General features: G+C 44.4%; 1 protein-coding gene across 2 annotated transcripts in view; it reads left to right on the top strand.

The window, feature by feature from the left end:
- The window catches only part of CPLX1 (complexin 1), a 218,717-nt gene that overhangs the window by 114,677 nt on the left and 77,834 nt on the right, over positions 1-26,206 (top strand). For both annotated transcript variants that reach the window (XM_073345780.1, XM_073345779.1), the window contains one exon: positions 16,310-16,485. In XM_073345780.1, coding sequence (XP_073201881.1) covers positions 16,310-16,485 — 176 coding nt within the window. The remainder of the gene's footprint in view (positions 1-16,309; positions 16,486-26,206) is intronic.

The following is a 26,206-nucleotide window of genomic DNA, read 5'->3' on the forward strand; positions in this document are numbered from 1 at the left end:
GGTCCAAGCCCATAACACCTTTCTCCATGAGTGGTTTCAGTGGGATTACTCATGGAATTAGGTGCTACTCAAACTGACTAAGGAATTAGAAGCTACCACATTTGTCCATAGGTCTCAAAGCAGTAAAGGAAGGAAGTACAAAGGAAGTAAGCATCACTTTCCTTTACAAAGGAAGTAAGCATCACGATCCCTGTTTTATCAATGGGGAAACTGAGGCACAGAGCTGGGAAGTGATGTACCCAAGATCACACTGTGGGCTGATTACAGAGCTGGGTGTAGAAAGCAGGTCTCCTGATGCCCATTCCAGTGCTCTATCCACTAGATCACACCACCTCCTTATATGCCTGTAAAAGAACACCTGAACATTTGCAGTATTGAGCAGTAATCTTCTAATGTAAAATTACTGGAAATACATTTTAATCTGAAATGTGTCGTACTTGAGGTCTTCTATGCCAAGTTTCAACCTCACGTTAACATTTTCAAGATTTATATTTTAGCCCCCTGAAAACCAGTTATGACACTACAAGCTAAAATGCATTGCATTTCAGGAGTGCAGCATTCTAAAAGATCTGCAGGTTTCATGCTGGAATCATCTGCAGAAACCGCCATTTTTTTATCTATTTAGTTATTCAAACTATAGTAGCACCTAGAGGCCTTGATTAAATCTGGGCTGTCTTGGGCTAGGTGCTGACGTAGAGTGAATAACAGCCCCTGTCCCAAAGAGACTGCATTCTAGAAGACGAGATGTGACAGGCAGGTAAGACAAACGAGCAGGCTGTGGGGAAGGAAGACAAAATAACTATAACAACTGCATGTTGCCATCTAGACTGGCGGCACACACGGTTCGGAGATGTGGGTGACCCCATCGATAACTGAGAAATCCTTCCTCGAGCTCCTTGAGCGGTTGTAATGATAGGTCCATGGGGCCTTTGACCTGCAGTGCAAAGGGATGAGGTTCACATGGTCTCTAGTGAAAGCAGGAAAGTTCCCATAGCAAGGAGCTGGAGCTGCTGGAGGGCGGCCTTTGGAGCTCAGAGCTCAATCTGTAAGCCAGCCTAGCTCATGTGGCTGAGGCATGATACTGGAGGTCATTCATTACAGAAACGTTTGAATGCCTTCACATTAACCAGAAGGGGGAAAACCCCTTGTACTCATTTATAAACAGATCACGAATTCCCTTTCACAAGCGCCTGAATAGCCCATGAACAGGTGCTTTAGGCTATTTGGCTCTGAATTTTTTAAAAAATCTTTTGGAATAAAGCCATCAGTGAGCATAGGAGCATCCCCCTCAACTCTCAGGCAAGGGCTGTAGCCATTAAATTCAGCTCTCTCTCTCTCTTTCCTGGCTATACTGAAGCTGTGTGAGTAATTTCAAATGGATGGGGAAGTTACAGGTGCCTTGGCATCATGTATGGACTAATGCAGAGATGTTGGCTTTTCAGTCATGGCGGTTTTGCTGACTTTGCCCCTCCAAAGCTACTCCCCTGGTGTAGCTGGGTCACAGGGACGGAGGAGCTGAGGATTAAGGTCAGGCTTGACAAAGCCCTGGCTGGGATGATTTAATTGGGGATTGGTCCTGCTTTGAGCAGGGGGTTGGACTAGATGACCTCCTGAGGTCCCTTCCAACCCTGATATTCTATGATTCTAATGTTGAAATGTAGTGTCGTGCCTTGCTCAAGTCTTGGCCTGAATGGCATGCATGTAATCATCACATGTAGTCAGCACCACTAGGAGGCCCTCGTGAATTGCAGGAGAGTTTAGATGAAAACTAACACCAGAAAAGAAGGGCCAAATGCAAAAGTTCAGACTGGGAGAGTGTAGCAGATCGCTGACTCACCAGTGCAGCACCTACTGCTGGTCAGTCCGGGAATTAACGTATCCAGCTCAGGAGCGCCTTCCTCTGGCGAGTTTCTCCCTGCCCTTACCTGTCCCTCTGCAGTCCCTTTATCTCCACCACGTGTAGGCCCCATGTCCCTCCTGGACCATGGTGCCCCTTACCTTGGGGTTCTGCCCCTTACCCAGGGAACTCCACTCCCCTGAGCCAATCTGGCCTCAGTGACCCCCTGCCAGACCTCATCTAGCCCCTTTACTCAGAGGCAAACTGCAGTCTGCAATGGCTACCCATCATTGGCTAGGAGGTTGGAGCTGCTGCCTTTCCCTGCAGCCCCAGTACCTCCTTAGGCCTCAGCCTGGGAGGTCGCCAGGCCTGACTTCCCCAGCTCAGCCTGCCCCTTCCAGAGCACTGCTCTTTTGAAGAGTACCCTGTGCTCCCAGGCAGCCCAGTCCTTCCCACCCCAAGGCTGGAGTGAGACTGCCTGCCTCCTAGCTCACAGCCCTGTTTATACCAGCCCTACTGGGCCCGGATTGGCTGCTACCTGCCTTCCGCTGATTGGCTCCTCGGGGCAGCTCTTGCCCAGAGCTGGTTTTAACCCCTTTCTCCCTGGAGCAGGGTGCTTGCCCCGCTACAGAGAGAAACCTACGAGTAGGAATGGGTCACAGAAGCTACACCTACACTGCGAGCTGGTGGTGTGATACCTCTGCCTGTCTAGACACACTCACGCTGGCTCTCATGGAACTAGCGTGCGTATACATAGCAATGTCACCCCAGTAACAGCAGTGGAGGCCCGGCTGAGCCGTGCTGAGTATAAACCCTGCCGGAAACCAGCGGGTATGTACTTGGCATGGTGAAGCTGCGCCTTTGCTGTCGCTCCCGACGCTCCCGTGGCTATCCAGCTATTTATACTCATGCCAGCTCGGTGAGCCCCGCACGAGCACATCTACACAAGCAAAGGAACCGAACCCCTACCCTGCAGTGGAGATGCTTAACTAGAGACTGAGAAAGATAATAGGAGCAGAGAGAAAAGAAATATAGAGAGGCAGGGACTTCCTGGGTCACTCAGTCCAGTTCCCTGATACCCCAGGCAAGCCGCTCGGAAATTTATCCTGCTCCATCTTAAAGCCAGGTAAGTTGATTGCCCCCATTACTTCTATTGGAGCTGTTCCAAAACCTGCCTCCTCTGATGGTTAAAAACTTTCTTCTAATTGCCAGCCTCAATGTATTCAAGGCCAACCTAGCCCAATTTCTTCTTGTGCCAAGATTGTTTTTTAGATTAAATAGCTTTTCTTCCTCCCTGGGGTTTACCCCCAGGATGGATCCCCTCTCAGCCTTCAGTTTTGCTGAACTAAAGAAGCCCAGCTTTTCTTACCGTCCTAAAGGAGACCTAGATGGGTTGCAAGAGAATGTAGATGAAAAATAACACCATAAAAAAGATCAAATATAAAGGTTCAGATCAGGGAAAAACTTAGAAGTGGGAATGTGTCACAAAGACCGGGAACAAATAGGAGCACAGGGAAGAGAAACGAAACATGATCAGAAAGGGGAGAAAACAAAGACTCCTCCGTCTCTCGCTGCCTCTCATGCCACTGGAATAAAGCAAGAGAGAAGGGCACATCTGACAGTGCAATGCCTCTCTCTGTGATTTTCCGATGGGCCCAGAACATGAACTCCTTCCATGGCCTCCGTGGGCATTGCATATATAATTAAGTAACTGAGACACACACTGTGGTTTGCTTTATTTTAAATGGTCAGTTGCTCTGATGACCATTAATAACATAGAATCACAGAATCGTAGGACTAGAACGGACCTCAAGAGGTCACCTAGTCCAGTCCCCTGCACTCACGGCAGGACCACGTAATAACTAGACCATTCCTGACAGATGTTTGTTTAACCTGTTCTTAAAAACCTCCAATGATGGAGATTCCACAACGTCCCTAAACAATTTGTTCCAGTGCTTAACCACACTGACAGGAAGTTTTTCCTTATGTCCAACCTAAACTTCCCTTTCTGCAATTTAAGCCCATTGCTTCTTGTCATATCCTCAGAGGTTAATGAGAATAATTTTTCACCCTCCTCCTTGTGACAATCTTTTAACTGTTATCATGTCCCCACTCAGTCTTCTCTCTTCCAGACTAAACAAACCCATCTTTTTCAATCTTCCCTCATAGGTCATTTTTTCTAGACCTTAAATCATTTTTGTTGCTCTTCTCTGGACTTTCTCCAATTTGTCCACATCTTTCCTGAAATGTGGTGCCCAGAACTGGACACAATATTCCAGCGGAGGCCTTATCAGCGTGGAGTAGAGTAGAAGAACTACTTCTCATGTCTTGCTCACAACACTGCTTCTAAAACATCCAAGAATGATGTTTGCTTTCTTTTTGCAAGTGTTACACTGTTGACTCATATTTAGCTTGTGATCCATTATGATCCCCAGATCCCTTTCTGCAGTACTCCTTCCCGGGCAGTGATTTTCCGTTTTGTATGTGTGCAACTGGGTATGGATCACTTGATGATTACCTGTTCTGTTCATTCCCTCTGGGACACCTGGCATTGGCCACTGTTGGAAGACAGGATACTGGGCTAGATGGACCTTTGGTCTGACCCAGTATGGCCGTTCTTATGTACTTATGTTAACTGATTGTTCCTTCTTAAATGTAGTACTTTGTATTTGTTCTTATAGAATTTCATCCTATTTACTTCAGACCATTTCTCCAGTTTGTCCAGATCATTTTGAATTTTAATCCTATCCTCCAAAGCACTTGTAAGCCCTCCCAGCAGGGTATCATTCAAGTAATTTTTAACATGTTCTTTCCCTATTTTATCCTCTGATCCTGCCTCTTTTTCAGTGGTGTTCACTATGTTAGACAATAGCTCGCTATTAACCTTTTGGTGAAAACTGAAACAAAAAAGTCATTTAGTACTTCTGCCATTTCCACATTTTCTGTTATTGTCTCCCTCCCCCCCCCATCGAGTAATGGGCCTACTCCTTCCTTGGTCTTTCTCTTGTCCTAATGTATTTGTAGAATGTTTTCTTGTTACCCTTTATGTTTCTAGCTAGTTGAATCTCATTTTGTGCCTTGCCCTTTCTAATTTTGTCCCTACATACTTGTGGTGTTTGTTTATATTCATCCTTTGTAATTTGATCTAGTTTCCACTATTTGTAGGACGCTTTTTTGAGTTTCAGATCATTAAAGATCTCTTAGTTAAGCCAGGGTGGTCTCTTGCCATACTTCCTATCTTTCCTATGCAGTGAGATAGTTTGCTATTTTGCCCTTAATAATGTCTTTTTGAAAAACTGCCAATTCTCTTGAATTGTTTTTTCCCCTAGACATGCTTCCCATAGGATCTTACCTACCAACTCCCTGAGTTTGCTATAGTCTGCCTTCTTGAAATCCATTATCTTTATTGTGCTGTTTTCCTTCCTACCATTCTTTAGAGTCGTGAACATGGATAGCTATGCATACAAAGAGGATGAGAATGAAGTCTCACGTTATAAGGCACCTACTGAAGGGTCAAGAAGGGACTTTCCTCTCTATGGCACTGTCAACTGATACATACATTTCTGGGTTTGGAAAGGAGATTTTGTTTTGTTTTGTTTTTGCCTTAATCTGGAGCACTCTGGTGCTAGAGGTGGGACACTTGACTAAAAGGACCAGTGGCCTTACAGTGCATGGCTAATCCTACATTTTGTTTAATGAAGTCAAAGCTAATGAGAAGCAAGTGTTGCCACAGACAGAGAAGCTGTGAAGGATACATGCACTCAGAAGAGCAAGAGGGAGACATGAGGTCATCTGCTCAGAGGACACATACAAAGCTTTCTTCTCCATCATCAAGATGAAATGGCAAAATACTAACCAGGAGACTAGGCAGATGAGGGAATATCTTTTATTTGACCAACTTCTGTTGGTGAGAGAGACAAGCTTTAGAGCTTACACAGAGCTCTTCTTCAGGATTAGGAAAGATACTCAGAGTGTCACAGCTAAATGCAAGGTGGAACAGATTGTTTAGCATATGTAGTTAACACGTAGATGTTGCTGTTAAATTTCTTGTCAACAGAAGTTGGTCCAATAAAAGATATTGCCTCACCCGCCTTGTCTCTCTAATATTCTGGGACCAACAGGGTTATGACACCACTGCATATGGCAAAATACTGTCTGTTTCCTTATTTAAAATGGATCCCTGTTGTCTCATGAATTAGATCAGTCAGAAAACAAGAATCCCGTCTGCCATCCCCAAAGATCACAAAACCTCGGCAATCCCTGCCATGAGAAGTTGAGACATGAGGCTGATGTTGTTTAGCTGTGTGATGCCTCCACACAAAATCAGACTAAGGAAGCCAGTTCTTCCTGTCTGATCTCTGCTGAGGAGAGAAAATGCAATGAAATATGGGAATTGACAGCAAACAAAACGTGTCTCCTCATAACACAAAGAATAAGAAATTTTAGAGATAGAAAAGATCTCTTTAGGTCACCGAGCCCATCCTGCAGAGACCAATTCAGGACGGTTCCCTTAACAGGATAGTCTCATCTGCTTTTTTCAAGCTTGCTTGTTAAGTATCTCAAGACCACTACCTTATCCCACAGTCCTAATAGATCTCACTGACTGAAGTTTTTCCTCCTATTCAATCTAAATGTTGCCACAGGAGACAAACGTAACAGTATTTTCCACTTATATGAGAGAGCCAATTTCTATGGCAATTTCATTAGAAAACACGGTGAGTCTGGAAATCTGTGGATGTCAAACTTCATTTACAAGGAATCATTTATGAAAATCAGCTACTGCAGCAAGGAAAGAAGCTGCAATTTTTTTCAAACCACGAAATCCGTGCGTCAGATCTGGTTGATTTACCCCACCTGTGGATCTGGCCCTATATTTATTTTTTCTGGTTTAATGTTTTGATTTAGAATGTCTGAAACTTGCTAACAAGTATTAATGAATAAGGTTTTGTGATATCTACACACACACGTACCTCACATGTGTTTGGAGGTAGAAGGGAAGTCCCTTGTGAGGATGTGGTGTCCATCATTGCCAATGCAAATGTACCACGTGGGCATTAGGGTGTGGCTGAAGAGGTGTCTCATAACATGTTATTTCCTTGCTTTCAATGGTTTGTGTTGGGAGACATTGTCATACTTAAACCAGATTAGTCTCTTTAAAGCAAATAAATTTATGGGGTCTGTATCCAGACCTAGATTTATACCTGTGCCTAGATGCAGAAATAGATTTGCTGGTTAGCAAAGTTGTTGGCTATGTCAAATGATGAGTTACTAGATCTCTACTATTGGTTGAATCTTGCTCATCTTACACTAGTAGCCCTGTTGATCTCAGGTGAACAAGACAAGGGGGTCAGAGGTCTATGTTTTCATTTATTCCTGAGAATTAAAGGGGGGGTGGTGGAAAATTGTCACATACATTTTTGCCAGGCAACTGAGAATAGCATTATGTACAGAAGTGTCTCGTTGGCTTGGTAACAGAGAAACTTGGTGTCACTACAGTCAGAAAGAATTGTTTGGAGGCATTTGTGGAATTTATCGGTAACTTGGCAAGATATAAAAGCCAGGAATGAAAGTAATCTGATAAGAAAACATAACTGATTCCTCTGCATATTTTTCTTGTTTAGTGGCATCTGCATAAGAAAGCCCTTTGTGAAGTCTCAAAATAAATATGGCCTTGGCTTTCCTGCCAAACGAGCAAGTGGTAAATGAAGACTTCTCCTTCCCCACTCCCTAAGAAAACAGTTCCCATAATTATTGCTACAGACTTTTTCAGTAGCTTCAGCTTCCTGGTATTGAATTAATCCTTGTTAAAGATACTGTGTGACTAAATGGGAAGACACTAATGAAACGGAGAACAACTTTTATCCACAATACAAGAAATGTAACACTGTAGCCTTGAAGAAGAAAAGTCTCTCTGGGGTGGTATGTAAAAAGCTGGCTTAGATGTGAAATCAAGCTGAGTCAGTATAGAAGGAGGGCAGTTCTGAAGAGACGTTGCAAAGAGAAGTGACCCTTTGACTTCTCCAGGCCCTCTCCTTCGAAGTACGCTAAGATTAGCTTCAGGAGTTCAGATGATTAGATCAAAATCATGCTGTGACTCAGAAACTCAGAGACATCAGGTTGATCCTTCTGTTAGTTCTAAATAAGGCTCTGATACAAATAGAATGATCAAAAAGTCAGTTCTTAGGCTCTCTATAGTGTAAAGCACAGCAAAATGTTAACATCTTTTGTGGATCTTAATGTTTATGGCTCTAGATGATAGCACATTCAGAAAGTAGCTCATTGACATTTCATAACTTGAAGATAAAATTTTCAGACATTGACTCTGAAAATTTGGTCAGAATGTTATGAAATATCTATGAGCTACTCTCAGAATGTCTACCAGCCAGAGCCATATGTTTCACCCTTAGAATCTCCTTGCCATATAAACCTCACAAAGGCACAAGCAAATTGTCATCGGGGGGTACTTCTGCAAGCCGTTTTCAGATGGGAAAATGCAAACAAGTCTTTCTGCACATTCAGATGTAAGCTCTATGCATTCACCTTGTGCCCACACAAGCACTGCTGGCACAAATCACTCTTCACTGACAAGGTGTACCTTCTAATCCATGCCATTTATACTGTATGGAAATTTCCAGGTTTCTTTGCTTAGAACATTATTTCTAACATATTTCTGCTACCTTCTCCCCTTACAGATCTCCTCAAAACCCATCATTTGCCATAGTCCACCCACCAAGTCCCCGAAGCATAAATATGTCAGTAAAATTTTTAGGAAATTAACTTGGGCCCTTATTCAGCAAGTTAGTCCAGCAGGTACCCAACTTTAAGCACAAGAACTGCATTGGCTTCAGTAGGATTACTGATGTGCTCAAAGTTAGGCATATGTGGGGGTACCTTGCTGAATCATGGTGCCTGAGCGAAAGTCCATTGCAGCCAATGAAAAGACTCCCCTTGACTTTTGGGTCAGGCCCCTGATGCCTTGCCACCTTACTTTATGAAATCATCCCCTAACCAAATCTTGTCTCATGCTATTTTCCCCAGTTATCGTTCTCAAGGCAGATCCTTAGGGCAGGAATAGCATCGCTATGCAGTTATGGTGTGTGACATATAAGTCAGACTAGATCATTGCTTGGTTCCACCTGGCTTTAAAATCTATTGATGTTCTGCATCTTCCCATGGTGCTATATATAGCAATTAAATAATGAGTTAAAGCAGCCCACTGAATTACAGCTAGGTAGGAAAAATGGTTTATATCGAGCTGCTTCATAAGCGATGATACAACACGATGATGCTCGGACAATGAATTTTAATCCCAATACGAAAAAAATGTCAGTATGATGCATCACAGGAAGTCCCAGGGGACAATGACTAAAGAGCCCAACGTCAACGATTTTACTGGGCAGTGACCACTCAGAGGCCTACTTCTTTTGGCTTTTAAACATGACTCAGAGTAAGGAATTCTAGGGTCACACAAATGGGAGATGAGAATTGTTCCCCCAGAGAAGCATGGATGATGTCATAGAGTTTAAGGCCAGAAGGAACCACCAGATCATCCAGTCTGACCCCTCTACATCACAGGCCACCAACACCACCCAGCATCCACATACTAACGCAACAACCAAAATAAGACCAAAGTATCACAGCCCATGAGAGACTAGACTTTTATGTGCCACAGGCAGAGAATAGGAGAGACTGAGGGTAAGGGACTGACTAAGTGAGATATACCCAGATAATCCTTGCAAGCGATCCACACTTCATGTTGCAGAGGAAGGCAAAATCCCCCAAGGTCCCTGCTAATCTGACTTGAGGGAAAATTCCTTCCCATCGCCACATATGGCGATTGTGTTAGACCCTGAGCCCCTGAGCAAGAACCAGCCAGCCAAGCACCTGAGAGAGAGAGAATGCTTGGTGTCAACTCATAGCCATGGCCCACCCAGTGTCTCATCTCCAGCCGTGGTCATCCCTGATGCTTCAGAACAAGGAGACCAAAAGCCCCCAGATTACATTGTGGGGGAAGGAAATCCCTTCCTGACCCCCTTCAGGTAGCAGGCTGAAGCCCTGAAGCATAAGCTTTAGAAACATAGTTCATTAAATCAGATTCTCTTCCCTGCTGTGACTGGTTTGCCTGTCTCTGTAGCACAAAGAGGCCAGAGAATGGCTGCATATTATTTATTAATTATTATTATTATTTTATTTATTATTATCATCAGGCCTAGGATGCCTAGTCATGGACCAGGACCTGTTGTGCTATCCCCAGCTGGAGATTCCCGTATCACATGGGATTCCTGGTGGGAAAAGCATGAGAATAACCAGTTCCTACCCCACCCTTCCCCTGCAGATTCAATATACAGATTCAACCAGCAGGGTCTTACTTTCTTTCCGTAGAAGCTTCAGAAGGCTAGAGGGAAGAACTGTCTACTGTTTCCTCCTGCCTGTTACTGTAATTGCAAGTCTCAGTTGAATGTAAATTAATTCTTAGGAGTCCTGTCACTGAACTGCTAAAAAACCCAGCTAAAAGCTGCTATCCAGTGGCCAATAATGGTGAAAACTGAACATTTGGAGGAGGAATAAAAGAGACATAAAAAAGTGCTTCCACACCAAAATACAAGTTAAAATGTAACATGACATTGCAGCTTTTTGTAATACATTACATTCCCATCAATTAACAATGGGATCACAGTGTAATATTCAGAGCAATTAGAGAACGGCTTTGAATTCTCTGATGAGTTAAAAGACTCAACAAGAACCCTGGGAACTAGGTTTCCTTTCTTCAAGGTGCCCTTTACACTGAATGATTTTAGAATTAAATATCTACAGGATTCAAAAAGTCAGCCATGCCTAGTTCAGAGGGGAAAAAGAGGATGTCTAGTCTATTTCATATATAACATGCCAGGTTGTGGCTGCATTATGACATAATGCTGGCATACAAAGCAATGCTTAAAGGCAATAGCCCTATCACTTTTTCTGTTGCAGAATTCAGCTTCCTGAGTAACTAGTTCACTGTGGTCCAGGCAGCTCCAGCTGGAGATAAACTAAGGGCAGATAACCTGGTAGTGCACTGAATCTAAAACAGTGTGGTTACCAGTGGAAATATTTCTGGGGAAATCAAGCTACTAAATATATATCACAATGGATTGTGAATGTATAGGCACAGGAGGGCTGCTTCAGAAGTTCACTGTATAATCAGCCCTGTGTATACCATCTGTGTATACCTACCCTCCTAAGTTCTAGCAAGCCAGACGGCCCTGTTTGAGTCTCAGTTGGCCACCCGCTTTTTGGCCTTGGGCTCCATCAGACATGCAGCTCAGGACCCCCAAGTTGTCAGGCATGAGAAAGGAAGGACTTCCTTATACCCTCTTCCACCCTGCTCAGGAGAAGACAGAATGTAGCATACATGAGTTAAAAGATAAGATTCATTCTGTCTCAATAGAATGCACAGGTCTGTCAGTGTTCATGGCAAACGCTGGGCAGGAATGTGTCATGCAGAATGCTAGGGGGGAAAAGGACCGCCAGAAAAAAAAATCCCTGTAAACAATGAGAGTGTACGGGACTAAAAACCGCTTGTTCATCATTATTTTCCCTCATACAATTAGAACCACATGTAATAACCAGCTAAAAAACTACACAGTTCTCAGCTTTCATGGACAGGAATGGTGAAACAATGCACTCTTTGGATGAGAGTTGGGAGAACACTCAGTGTAAGCTAGACACTTTTGCTTACCGTGCTGGCAAAAGTCGAAGCCCAGCGGAATCTAAAATAGGCAGAGAAGAAATGTGCAGGAAGAAATCAAAAGATCTCAAAAATATTCCTACAGTTACTAAGTCATTCTGCTGTGCCTGAGAACCTTCTTATAGGTTTTGATTTAGAACAAAAACCTTTGAGATGCTGCCCAATTTGTCCTCCATTTCTGAACCAAGCTGATCATGAATTGTTCTGTAATTTGTTGAAAGATTTCATAGCTAGGACAAGTACCTTCCATTCTTATCCAAATAATCAATTGATAGAAGAGTTTGCCATAAAGGACCATAAAAGCTGATTCTCCTACTTCACCCAGGACTGGAGGGCAAGATATCGAGGTGCTATCAGTGTCTGTGCATGAACTTTGTCACTTTCATATAGTGTAGCGCTAGGTCAGGCTTTTATTATGTTCTCCGCATACACAAAGAAAACATGAGATGGTCAAGTTCAGGATCCTGATGCAAGGAAGAAAGGAAAGCTGCAGAATACGGACCCTGGACTTCAGAAAAGCAGGCTTTGACTCCCTCAGGGAACTGATGGGCAAGATCCCCTGGGAGAATAACATGAGGGGGAAAGGAGTCCAGGAGAGCTGGCTGTATTTTAAAGAATCCTTATTGAGGTTACAGGGACAAACCATCCCGATGTGTAGAAAGAATAGTAAATATGGCAGGCGACCAGCTTGGCTTAACAGTGAAATCCTTGCTGATCTTAAATACAGAAAAGAAGCTTACAAGAAGTGGAAGATTGGACAAATGACCAGGGATGAGTATAAAAATATTGCTTGGGCATGCAGGAATGAAATCAGGAAGGCCAAATCACACCTGGAATTGCAGCTAGCAAGAGATGTTAAGAGTAACAAGAAGGGTTTCTTCAGGTATGTTAGCAATAAGAAGAAAGTCAAGAATAGTGTGGGCCCCTTACTGAATGAGGGAGGCAACCTAGTGACAGAGGAGGTGGAAAAAGCTAATGTACTCAATGCTTTTTTTGCCTCTGTCTTCACAAACAAGGTCAGCTCCCAGACTACTGCACTGGGCAGCACAGCATGGGGAGGAGGTGACCAGCCCTCTGTGGAGAAAGAAGTGGTTCGGGACTATTTAGAAAAGCTGGACGTGCACAAGTCCATGGGGCTGGATGCATTGCATCCAAGAGTGCTAAAGGAGTTGGCGGATGTGATAGCAGAGCCATTGGCCATTATCTTTGAAAACTCCTGGCGATTGGGGGAAGTCCCGGACGACTGGAAAAAGGCTAATGTAGTGCCCATCTTTAAAAAAGGGAAGAAGGAGGATCCTGGGAACTACAGGCCAGTCAGCCTCACCTCAGTCCCTGCAAAAATCATGGAGCAGGTCCTCAAGGAATCAATTCTGAAGCACTTAGAGGAGAGGAAAGTGATCAGGCACAGTCAGCATGGATTCACCAAGGGCAAGTCATGCCTGACTAATCTAATTGCCTTCTATGATGAGATAACTGGTTCTATGGATGAAGGGAAAGCAGTGGACATGTGGTTCCTTGACTTGAGCAAAGCTTTTGACACTGTCTGCCACAGTATTCTTGCCAGCAAGTTACAAAAGTATGGGCTGGATGAATGGACTCTAAGGTGGATAGAAAGCTGGCTAGATTGTCGGGCTCAACGGGTAGTGATCAATAGCTCCATGTCTAGCTGGCAGCCGGTATCAAGTGGAGTGCCCCAAGGGTCGGTTCTGGGGCCAGTTTTGTTCAATATCTTCATAAATGATCTGGAGGATGGTGTGGATTGCACCCTCAGCAAGTTTGCAGATGACACTAAACTGGGAGGAGAGGTAGATACGCTGGAGGGTAGGAATAGTATACAGAGGGACCTAGACAAATTGGAGGATTGGGCCAAAAGAAATCTGATGAGGTTCAACAAGGACAAGTGCAGAGTCCTGCACTTAGGATGGAAGAATCCAATGCACCGCTACAGACTAGGGACTGAATGGCTCGGCAGCAGTTCTGCAGAAAAGGACCTAGGGGTTACAGTGGACAAGAAGCTGGATATGAGTCAACAGTGTGCCCTTGTTGCCAAGAAGGCCAATGGCATTTTGGGATGTATAAGTAGGGGCATTGCCAGCAGATTGAGGGATGTGATCATTCCCCTTTATTCAACACTGGTGAGGCCTCATCTGGAGTACTGTGTCCAGTTTTGGGCCCCACACTACAAGAAGGATGTGGAAAAATTGGAAAGAGTCCTGCGGAGGGCAACAAAAATTATTAGGGGACTGGAACACATGAGTTATGAGGACAGGCTGAGGGGACTGGGGATGTTTAGTCTACGGAAGAGAAGAATGGGGGGGATTTGATTGCTGCTCTCAACTACCTGAGAGGTGGTTCCAGAGAGGATGGATCTAGACTGTTCTCAGTGGTAGCAGATGACAGAACTAGGAGTAATGGTCTCAAGTTGCAGTGGGGGAGATTTAGGTTGGATATTAGGAAAAACTTTTTCACTAGGAGGGTGGTGAAACACTAAAATGCGTTACCTAGGGAGGTAGTGGAATCTCCTTCTTTAGAAGTTTTTAAGGTCAGGCTTGACAAAGCCCTGGCTGGGATAATTTAATTGGGGATCGGTCCTGCTTTTAGCAGGGGGTTGGACTAGATGACCTCCTGAGGTCCCTTCCAACCCTGATATTCTATGATTCTATGAACTTAGATCAAAACATAAATACTCTGGCTGTAAGGTTGCCATATAACACAACTTCATTTCTTAGAAATCAGACTAACACATATGAGACAAAGACAGAGAGAGGAAAAAGGCTGCTCCCTAAAGCAGTGAGGCCCAACTCATCCCACTTTGTTTTAAGCTGGCTCTTACCAGACTCCTCTGATTGTACCCTTCACTCCAGAGCCCCCTCACTTGTGAGCAGGACCAGGAAACCCACTGCCGCACACATACTCTTAAAGTGATAGTTTGTAATTCCAACACAGTCCACAATATGCCACTGGGACTGGATTAGCACTTTACAGCCCACCCCAAGGAATCATAGAATCGTAGGACTGGAAGGGACCTTGAGAGGTCATCTAGTCCTGTCCCCTGCCCTCATGGCAGGAATAAGTATTATCTAGACCATCCACTATCTAGACCAAGGAAGGGTAAGCTTGTAGCAAGGAAGGGAACCAAAAAGTCACAGTCTGCTTCCTGCTCTCCCCTTGCTCCAGGGTGCGAGCACTTCTTGCTAGTGCAGATTTCTTCCCCCTCTGTGCCCATTTTGGAGCAGGGGCCAGGACACATTGAGAGGTGGTGCTTCTGTGCCTTGTGCCTGCCCATGCCCTGGTCCCCAGGGTAGAAGAGGAATGGGAGTCTGTCAGTGGCTGCTCTGCATGCCTGTATGGGTGCCTGCAATGCAGGTGAACCCGCAGTCTCCCTTACTCTCCTGGCAGCCTGTAGAGCCTGGGTCTGTGTGGTCAGATTGATCGGTGTAACTGTGGCATCGCTCAGTCCTGTTCATATCAGTGGGACTGTAATGAAGCATTGCAGCGAATACCCACCCGACAGACCCAAAGGATCAACACCGTGCCCATGGTTCTAGGTGCCTCCGGCCTTGTCCGTAAGTGGCCCAAGTGCAACTATGGGGGGGCAGTGGGGTGCATGCGAGAAGCATGGCTGGGCAAGGGCCACACACAATAGTGGAAAGTTGGCTCCGGAGAGCACCAGGCCTGGGAGCCAGAGACCAAAAAGGGAGACGAGGAGTAGGCAGATTTGTGGCCCTGCCTGCCCCAGCATGTCCAGTAGGGCCGATGCAGTCTGTGCTATCCCAGGGTGGGGTGGAGCAGGTGCCCCCTGGACATAAGGAACAGCCCAGAGATGCTGTTGGCACAAATCTGTCCAGTACTGCTTCTAGGGAGGCCTTGCTCTGCCGAGTCCCCTGACCAGGGCCGTGGCCTCTCAGCCACTATCTAACCCTGCTCGTCTATAGCGTTACGGCGCTGGGGCTATGTATTAACTCACAACTGCTGCCAGCGTGCTCCTTCGGCCTGGGATACTAACCTCTGCATTCAGGATTTTCTCCTCTGCTCTTGTAGCGTTTCCCTTGCAACACCGGTTAAATTACAGCGCCACCAGCGCTCCGCACAGCAGGCTGGTTAACTGTCCTGCTGCAGCAGCACACACCCAAAGGTCAAGAGCCACTCGTGTTTACATCAACTAGGCACTTACGCGGCGCTCTCTGCATTCTCCTCAATGCTCCATCTCACTGCTGCTGGGTAACCACGTCAAACGGGTCAAACCCACAGTCACTGGCTGCAAGCTGGGGACTTGCAGAAGAGCTTGCCTGTGTATTTTTTGGCCTGTTTTGCTGTTTCCTTTGCTAAGTGTAGACCTTTTCCTGCCTCTGAGCTTGGCTCACCTCCCTGTGTCTGATGGAAAACCCTTTCCAAAGGCAGAGGAAGTGGGATGGGCTCATACTTTTAGCTAGTGAACATACAGGAACAGAAGTTTTGTAAAGGGACCACTTAGTGCAACGAAATCCCCTCTCTACTCACAGGACTGCAGGCCGGGACCTTGCTGCTTTATCCAGCTACCTCGGAGAGTTGGGGGAAAACTCCTACTGATGAAACAGGAAGTAAGGGAGGAGTGGAGCATGGCTCCATCCCAGAATACTCTGGGTAGCCCAATTAACCCCCATTATGGCCACTTTACTACAAGAAAGGGCTGGCTTGTATTCACCTGTCCCTTAATCGGTTCTTCCTAACATGCACGCTGTCTTCTTCTTGTATATTTTCTTTAGGGGCTACCAAAGACATGGGGAAGATGTTGGGAGGAGATGAAGAGAAAGATCCTGATGCCGCCAAGAAAGAAGAGGAACGACAGGAAGCCCTGAGGCAGGAAGAGGAGGAAAGGAAAGCCAAATATGCAAAGATGGAGGCTGAAAGAGAAGTGATGCGACAAGGCATTCGAGACAAGGTAGGTGTTGCTTTCAGAGCATGCTGTGCGAACCTATGTGTGCCCTTCCTAACAGGGAGCTGGTATTTTATGCTGATTATGGAATAACTATGGGACGAGTTTGTTGAGTGATCAGGAAACACCAGGTAAGTGCCTTGCTGCACTGAACTTTTAAGCCTGTATTCTTGCCCTGAGCCTTCTCCTGGCTAAACCTGCCTCATGTGTTGAAAAGTGTTGTGATGCCAGAATGGGAATTCTGGATGGATGGAGACGGATGGTCAGTACTTTGTACATTGCTCATTAATCAGTACAAAAATAACTGAAACATACCATGACCTTTCCCATCCCTACCCTTATGTCATTTGACTCTCCAAAGTCATATAGTTGATTTATACAAAATACCATCATCCAATGGTTTTTGTTCTAAGAAAGTCCAAATATCTCCTGCTATTCAATGCGTTGTTTCCAAGACTTCCTGAATGCTTATGAATGAAAAGGGACAACTCATCTCTACTTCCCATGTTTGTTAGCATGATTCTTGTCATGAGGAACCAGTTTGTCTGATAGAACAGTAAAACAAGAGAGATTCACTTAACATCTGCAAGAATTAAATATCAGGAAACATTGTTCTAGCCTTCTTTGCACTGATGTTAATGGGAAATCCAGGTGCAGAGCAACCATAGGGTTAGGCCTGACGAATAAAGTAACACAATAATTGTGAGGATTTTAAGCAAAGTTTAAAGGGTGATTGGGGAAAAAAAAAGTACAAATCCAAGCATTGCCAAGGAGATTGATGTAACTTAACATGATTGGAAACAGATGCGGCAGTGTATCAGCCCTTATGGCCCTGTGTGGAGGTGTAGAGCAATTCTGCTGACTCTCTGTGGTAACCAGATCAAGAGGGTCTCATTAGAACCAGATCCAAGATGTAAAAGTCTGAGTGGCTCTCAGAGGTGGGAGAAATAGCAGAAGGAACAGGAAGTCCTGCAGGGAGACATCCTTGAATTGAACAGACCTGAGAGGACTCTTGGACAATAGTCAGTGGAGGAGTCTGCAAGTATAGTCGTGCACAAGGGCTTTGTTACTTATGTTGCATGTCCAGAGGTAAAGGGTAACAGCAGATCCCAAGAAAGAAGGGGTTGAGTTTCAGACAAGATCTTATCACATGGTGGTGGGGACTGGGCCAATTCTCAGAATATATTCAGGTGACCAATGTGGGGATAGCATCAATCAGACTGGGGCTCTCGAGTGAGATGATGATGCTGACTGTCAGAATTGGTGCTTGACCTCCGAAAGAGACAAAGAGAGAATTTAAATCCTAGCACAAAACAGAAAGAATTGGGGTCTAAAGGAAATGGTTATGGACCGTAATGTAGGCAGTCTGGTGTAGTAGTCCGAGCAGGAGTCAGGTCTAGTGGGCAGAGCAGCATCCAGGTTGTGAAACGAAGCCAATGGTTAGCACCAGAGTCAACTGTCGATTACCAGAGCCAAGGGTCAAGCCAGAGTCAGAACCAGGAATCGAAGCTGAGGGTTGGAACTAAGGTCAGATACCAAATGCCAGAGCCAAGGATCAGGCCAGAGTCAGGGTCCAAAGTCTGAGGCTGGGGTTGGAGCCAGGACTGGTAACTGATAGTTGGAAGCAAGGTGTAAGGGCAGGAGCTGGAGGAAAGGCAGGGATCAATCCCAGAGGAGGAGCATGTAAGGGGTGAGCCAGGAGCGGAGCAGGAATCAGGAACAGAGTAGAGTGCAAGAAGAAGGGTCCAATGTAACCACAACAGGAAGTCACCTTGTTGCTCAGACTAACTTCCTGTGCCTCCTTCTGTCTTAAATAGTGCAGCTGGACCAACTGGTGGAGCCGGGTGAGGCTCCAGTGGGTGGTACCTTGGCTGAAGCCCACTAGGTTTTGGCAGACATTAGAGGGGAGGCCAGAATACAGTGGCTGTCTGGGAACTCCCAGGCCTGGGTTAAAGATCTGGGGCATCCAAATTGGGTCGACAATTCCAAACAGATCATGAAGATTCAGGAAAGGGGATGCTCTATGAATAGATTGTTCTTGTGCCCCAGGTGTGAGTCTAGATAAAATACCAGCTTTCAAGGAGAATAGTCAATAACAAAATTGAGGGATTTCATTCTAAGAAAAAATGCTATTGAAAGGAGCTTGTCTCCTTGTGATGGTGGTAGATAGAACATTCATTAATGGGGAAGATAAAGGAAGCTCTGCTTTGCCGGATTGGTTCTCTAGCCAAAGCCAGCGGGTTATTTTAAATATAAGGGGGATAACGTGAGTAATACATTTCTTAACAGGAGACGAATGAACCCCCAGCACATAAGAAGGTCAGACTAATAGTCCATTTAGCCCAGTATCCTGTCATCTGTCAATGGCCAGTGCCAGGTGCTTCAGAGGAAATGAACAGAACATGGAAATTATTGAGTGATCCATCCTCTGTCTTCAAATCCCAGCTTCTGGCAGTCAGAGGTGTAGGGACACCCAGAGCATGGAGTTGGGACCCTGACCATCTTGGCTAATAGTCATTATGGACCTATCCTCCCTCAATTTATCTAATTCTTTTTTTAACCCCGTTATACTTTTGGCCTTCACAACATTCCCTGGCAATGAGTTCCACAGGCTGGCTCTGTGTCCTGTGAAGAAGTACTGCCTTATGTTAGCTTTAAACTGGCTGCCTGTTCATTTCATTGGGTGACACCAGGTTCCTGTGCTGTGTGACAGGGTAACTAACCCTTCCCTCGTCACTTTCTTGCCACTGCTAATTTTTTTATAGACCTTGGTCATATCCCCCCTTAGTCATCTCTTTTCTCAGCTGAACAGTCCCAGTCTTTTTAATCCCTCCTCAGATGGAAGCTGTCCCAGACCTGTAATCATTTTTGTTGTCCTTCTCTGTACTTTTTCCAGTTCTAATGTATCTTTTTTTGAGATGGGGCGATCAGAACTGGATACTGTATTCAAGGTATGGGCATACCATGGATTTAAGAAGGGACAATATGATATTTTCTGTCTTATCTATCCCTTTCCTAATCATCCTGACATTGTTCGCTTTTTTGACCGCAGCTGCACATTGAGCAGATGATTTCAGAGAACTACCCACAATGACTCCAAGATCTCTTTCCTGAGCGGTAACAGCTAATTTAGACCCCATCATTTTGTGTGTATAGTTGGGATTATGTTTTACAATGTGCATTACTATTCAGTTTCATCTGCCATGTTGTCAACCAGTTTTGTGAGATTCCTTTGTGACTCTTCGCAGTCTGCTTTGGTCTTAACTATCTTGAATATTTTGTATTGTCTTCAAATGTTGCCACCTCACTGTTTACCCCCTTTTTTCAGATCATTTCTGAATATGTTAAACAGCACTGGTCCCAGTACAGACCCCTAGGGGACCCCCACTATTTATCTCTCTTCATAATAAAAACTGGCCATAGAATCATAGAATCATAGAATATCAGGGTTGGAAGGGACCTCAGGAGGTCATAATATCCTAATATCCAACCTAAACCTCCCCCACTGCAACTTGAGACCATTACTCCTTGTCCTGTCCTCTTCTACCACAGAGAATAGTCTAGAACCATCCTCTCTGGAACCACCTCTCAGGTAGTTGAAAGCAGCTATCAAATCCCCCCTCATTCTTCTCTTCTGCAGACTAAACAATCCCAGTTCCCTCAGCCTCTCCTCATAAGTCATGTGTTCCAGACCCCTAATAATTTTTGTTGCCCTTCGCTGGACTCTCTCCAATTTATCCACAGCCTTCTTGTAGTGTGGGGCCCAAAACTGGACACAGTACTCCAGATGAGGCCTCACCAATGTCGAATAGAGGGGGACGATCACATCCCTCGATCTGCTCGCTATGCCCCTACTTATACATCCCAAAATGCCATTGGCCTTCTTGGCAACAAGGGCACACTGCTGACTCATATCCAGCTTCTCGTCCACTGTCACCCCTAGGTCCTTTTCCGCAGAACTGCTGCCTAGCCATTCAGTCCCTAGTCTGTAGCTGTGCATTGGATTTATTGGCCATTTATTCCTACCCTTTGTCTCCTATCTTTTAACCAGTTACTGACCCATGAGGGGCCCTTCCCTCTTATCCCATGACAGCTTACTTTGCTTAAGAGTCTTTGGTGAGGGACTTTGTCAATGGCTTTTTGAAAGTCCAAGCTCACTATATCCCCTTGTCCATCCTCAAAGAATTCGAAGAGTTGTTGGGGCATATTTCCCTTTACAAAAGCCATGTTGACTCTTCATCAACAGATTGTGTTCATTTATGTGCCTGATAATTCTGTTCTTTACTATACTTTCAACCAATTTGTGTGGTACTGTGGTTATGCTTACTGACCTGTAATTGCCAGGATCACCTCTGGAGCCTTTTTTAAAGATTGGCGTTACATTAGCTACCCTCCAGTCATCTGGTACAGAGGCTAATTTGAATAATAGGTTGCATACCATAGTTCGTGGTTCTACAATTTCATGTTTGAGTTCCTTCAGAACTCTTGGGGTGAATACCATCTGGTGACCTATTACTGTTTAGTTTATCCATTTGTTCCAAAAGCTCCTCTATTTACACCTCAGTCTGGGACAGTTCCTCAGATTTGTCACCAAAAAAGAATGGCTGAGGTGTGGGAATCTCCCTCACATTCTCTGCATGAAGACTAATGCAAAGAATTAGTTTAGCTTCTCTGCAACAGCCTTGTCTACGCTGAGTGCTCTTTTAGCACCTTGGTCCTCTAGTGCCACCTTGGCTTGTTTGACCAACTTCCCGCTTCGGATGTAGTTACACATTTTTGCTGTTAGTTTTTGTTTCTTTTGCTCGTTGCTCTTCAGATTATTTTTTGGCTTGCCTAATTATATTTTTACACTCAGTTTGCCAGAGTTTATGTGCCTTTCTATTTTCCTCAGTAGGATTTGACTTCCAATTTTTATAGGATGCCTTTTGGCCTCTAACTGCCTCTTTTACTGTATTGTTTAGCCATGGTGGCATTTTTTGGTCTGTACTGGGTTTTTTTAATTTGGAGTATATGCTTAGTTTGTGCCTCTGTTATGGTGTTTTAAAATAGCTTCCATGCAGCTTGCAGGCATTTCACCCTTGTGACTGTTCCTTTTAATTTCTATGTAACTAGTGTCCTCATTTTTGTGTAGTTCCTTTTTGAAGTTAAATACTACTGTGATGGGTTTCTTTGGTATTTCCCCCCCCACAAGGATGTTAAATTTAATTCCCTTATGGTAGCTATTACTGAGCAGTTCAGCTATATTCACTTCTTGGACCAGATCCTGTGCGCCACTTAGAACTAAATCAAGAATGGCCTTTCCCTTTGTGGGTTCCGGGACAAACTGCTCCAAGGAGCAGCCATTAATGGTGTCTAGAAATTTTATCTCTGAATCCTGTCCTGAGGTGACATGTTCCCAATCAATATGGGGATATCTGAAATCCCCCTCTATTATTGGGTTTTTTGTTTTTTTCATATCTAATTTCCCTGAGCATTTCACTATCACCGTCACCATCCTGGTCAGGTGGTCAGTAGGAGATTCCTACTGCTAGACTCTTATTCCAGCGTGGAATTTCTACCCATAGAGATTCTATGATACTGTTTGATTCATTTAAGATGTTTACTATATTTGATTCTATGCTTTCTTTCACATATCATGCCACTCCTCAACCAGTGCAACCTACTGTGTCATTCCTATATATTCTGTACCCTGGTGTTACCGTGTCCCATTGATTGTCATCATTCCACCAAATTTCTGTGATGCCTATCACATCAATATCCTCTTTTAATACCAGGCATTCAAGTTCACCCATCTTAATATTTAGACTTCTTGCATTTGTATATAAGCACTTATAAAATTTGTCGATATTTATTTGTCTGTCTTCATGTGATGTAATTAAATAGGACTCTTTTTCGTTTCACTGTTTCTCTTCAGTTCCTACCTGTGCTTTATCAACTTCTATCCTCTCCTCTTTACTAGGATATAGAGTATTGCTTTTAATAAATCCTCCCCTTAGGTATGTGTCTGTCTGAACTGTGTGCTCCTCCACACCTCTCGGCTTTCTTCCAGCTGTTCATTTAAAAACTCCTCTCTGACCTCTCTAATTTTATATTCCAGCTGTTTGGTTCTGTTTTGGTTTAGGTGGAGCCCGTCCTTCATGTTTAGGCTCTTCCTTTCCCAAAAGCTTCCCCAGTTCCTAGTGAACCTAAATCCCTCCTCCCTACACTGTCGTCTCATCCACACATTGAGACCCTGCAGTTCTGCCTGTCTAACTGGTCCTGCGTGTGGAACTGGAAGCATTTCAAAGACTGCTTTCATGGAGCTCCTGGACTTCAATCTCTTACCTAGCATCTGAAATCTGGCCACCAGGACCTCTCTCCTACCTCTCCCTATGTCACTGGCACCTACCTGTACTACGACCACTGCTTCTCCCCAGCACTGCGCATAAGTCCATCTAGATGTCTTGAGAGATCCGTGACCTTTGCACCCAGCAGGCAATTCGCCATGCAATTCTCCTGGTCATCAAAAATGCAGCTATCTCTGTCTCTGAGGGCCACGCATTCCTACACGCATAAGCCCGCCACCTGCTCATAAGGCAGGTAAACATACAAGCTGCACTCAGTGCAATAAACTGGCTAGCCCCCATTCTGCTGCTGGACTTCGGCCTGCAGTATTGTTACTCTTGCAGGGCTTTTTGTTTGTGCTTTGTTTTTTCAGGGGATTATTGGCCTAAGCTTAGAGCAGGTTTGTTCGGTGTATTTGCCTCACGCACTCCCTCGTCAAACTCCCATTTGCTAGCACCGCTGGTGGCTCGGGGTTGGCTTTTAAACCCCTGTTCTCTCTGTGATAGCTCCAACCCATTGCCAAGGGATTATAAAGGGGTTAGGAGTCAAAGGGTGGTAGGCTAGAGCCTTCTTAGGAAGCTCTCAGTCTTGCCTAGCCAGTCACTAGCTTCAGCACACAGTCCCCCCATACAGGCTGCATTATAAATGTCAAGCAAGCAAGCACACAACAAACAAGCAAACAATGAACTCACCACAAGGATCACATGGTCGCTCTCCTACACCAGGAGGACTCTTCCTCCCTCGCACAATTCCCCTGTTCGCTGCTCCTGTTTGTGAGGAGGCATCTCGGACTGCCTCTCCTGCTGTGCTCCGGCAGTGTCTCTGAAGCCAGGCCTGAGTAGAGACCTTGCTGTAATGTCAAATGTTAGGTCAATATTTAAAGTAGGAAATTTGAAACACAGCCTTTTATAAATCAAAGGCAATCTAGATGAGGCCATACAATTCTTCGATATGACCAGGAAGTGGACCAATACTTTGGTGTGTCATGGGAAAAAGACAATATCCAAACAAAAGTTATTCATCTAAGACATCCTAAGTATTTTGGATCTGGCTGTCTTGGGGAGAAACATGGCTTGGAAAATGTCTATGTTCCCGAGTGACTTTTCTGAGCAAGGGATCTGGTCCTCAGTGAGTACAAATCAGAATCATTGAAGTCAAATGGAGCAGCACCATTTGACAGCAGCTAAGGCCCTTTCCACTAGATCAGTGGTTCTCAGCCAAGGGTCTGTGTACCCCTGGGTGTATGCAAAGTTTTTTCAGGGGGTAATTAACTCATCTAGATCAGTGTTTCTCAACCTTGAGGTTGCAGCCCCCAGGGTGGTCATGGGATGGGTTTAGGGGGATTGCAAGTGCAGGGCTAGCATTAGGGGGTGGCAAGCAGGACAGTTGCCTGAGGCCTCACGCCACAGGGAATCCTGCCAAGCCAAGATACATGTTTCAGCCCCACTGCCTGGTGCTTGGGCTTCAGACAAGGCTCACAAGTGAAAAACAAGCTCAAGTCTAATACTGAAATGTAAGCGCAATATTTATATTCCAATCAATTTATTTTATAATTATATGGTAAAAATGAGAAAGTCAGCAGTTTTTCAATACTAGTGTGCTGTGACACTTTTGTATTTTTATATCTGATTTTGTAAGCAAGTAGTTTTTAAGTGAGGCAAAACTTGGGGTATGCAAGACAAAATCAGCCTCCTGAAAGGGATACAGAAGTCTAGAAAGGTTGAACTGCACTAGATGACTGGGGTGGATCTGAGTTTAGTGACAGAAATGATAGTGTTTCCTGTTTGTAAGGAGTGGCTGGCTTGAAAAGAATGATGAAGAGGCAAGGGACTCCAATCTCTTCATTTTTCTCTTGAGCAAAATCCCTAATCGCCAACCTTTGAAAGAGGGAGCTGTTTCCTGAAGAATTGGAAAAGTTGTATTAAGTCTTTAAAGAGCAGCTTGAAAGAGTAGACATCTTTTTAACTGATAGGTCCACTGTGGGGGAATAATACCCTGCCTGGCAGAGAAATTGATTTGATGATAAGAGACAAAGACTTGCAATAACTTCGATGAGATCCTAATGGATGGAACTGGAGAATCTGAAATGAACCGAGATGCTACAGAAAGAAATTTCCAGTATTTGACAGTGTTACATTTTTGTTTCTCAGTTTAGTAATTGACCTTGGTCTTTGACAATCACTGTGAAACTGGAACTCTGGGGAAAAAAACAGAATATGGAGTGCAGCATGGATATATGTATAATATTCAAGATTCAAGAAGATCTTAGCCTCTTTCTTTCTTTCTTTCTTTCTTTCTTTCTTTCTTTCTTTCTTTCTTTCTTTCTTTCTTTCTTTCTTTCTTTCTTTCTTTCTTTCTTTCTTTCACTAACTTTTGAGTGCTTGACTTTGCATCCTTAATAGCTTTTAATGTGTTTTTAATGTAATTTCCTGCATTTTAAAAAAGCAAATTGAAAAAACAGAAATTCCATCATGTGAAACTCTCTTGAATTCTCATCAGCAGGGTTAGACCCTTCAGAGCCAGAGCACAGACCCTCTTCCACTTGAGCTGCAAGACGGACTGATAGCAATAATACGGTATCTTTCTCTTTGTGGACCCACCAGTAGAAGGGGGTGGGACACACATTTGGCCAGTGAGTTTCATAGCTGTTTGCTGACAACAGAGGAATGCTGAGACTCAAGAATCATGAGTTCTACTCCAGATTCTGAGACAAGTGTACTCTCGAGGTAACAGACACTTCTATCCCCATCTTGTTCCAGTAGTCCCATTAATTTTAATAGGCAGTACAATCCCCTGGATGGTTTTGAGAATCTCAGCCACTGGCAATAAAGTTCTCTGCCATCCTTGGAATTTTAGAACTAAAAAACTGGCAGAAACAAAAAATGAACTCCCTTTCCCCAGGAAAAGAATAAAAATCTTGAACCTTGATGAGGACTGCATCATTTCCAGAGCTCCCATGAAATATGCTAGCCTGTGTTGATTTTAACCTTGAGGAAGGTGACAACATTTGGGATGATCAGATTTGGATAAGCTCTCTAGAGGCTGTCCCACCCACTCTTGCTAATGCTGGGCCTGCTGGCTTCCTTTTTTCATGTGGAAAAGTGTTGTCTTAATGCTGTCTTTTTGATCTGGTTGCCAAAGTAACCCTCAGGCTCTGAGTCCCAAAAAGATGAAATTGAGGTTTATATTTGTAGACCTACATCCTAATGTGAGATGATCAACCTGCAACATCCCATAACTAATTTGCCTTGAATGCTTCACTTGAGTATTTGCATATTTAACTGATGCTTAGCCATGAAAATCTGGTCTGGAGGGCACTGGAATAACAGGATGTGTATTGACTCCGCTCTGCAATAATTCCTTTGACAATAAGCTCCAAACCCAGCAGGGCAAATTTTCTCTT

Source organism: Lepidochelys kempii, chromosome 5, assembly GCF_965140265.1.
Source record: "Lepidochelys kempii isolate rLepKem1 chromosome 5, rLepKem1.hap2, whole genome shotgun sequence".
Classification (NCBI taxonomy): Eukaryota; Metazoa; Chordata; order Testudines; family Cheloniidae; genus Lepidochelys; species Lepidochelys kempii.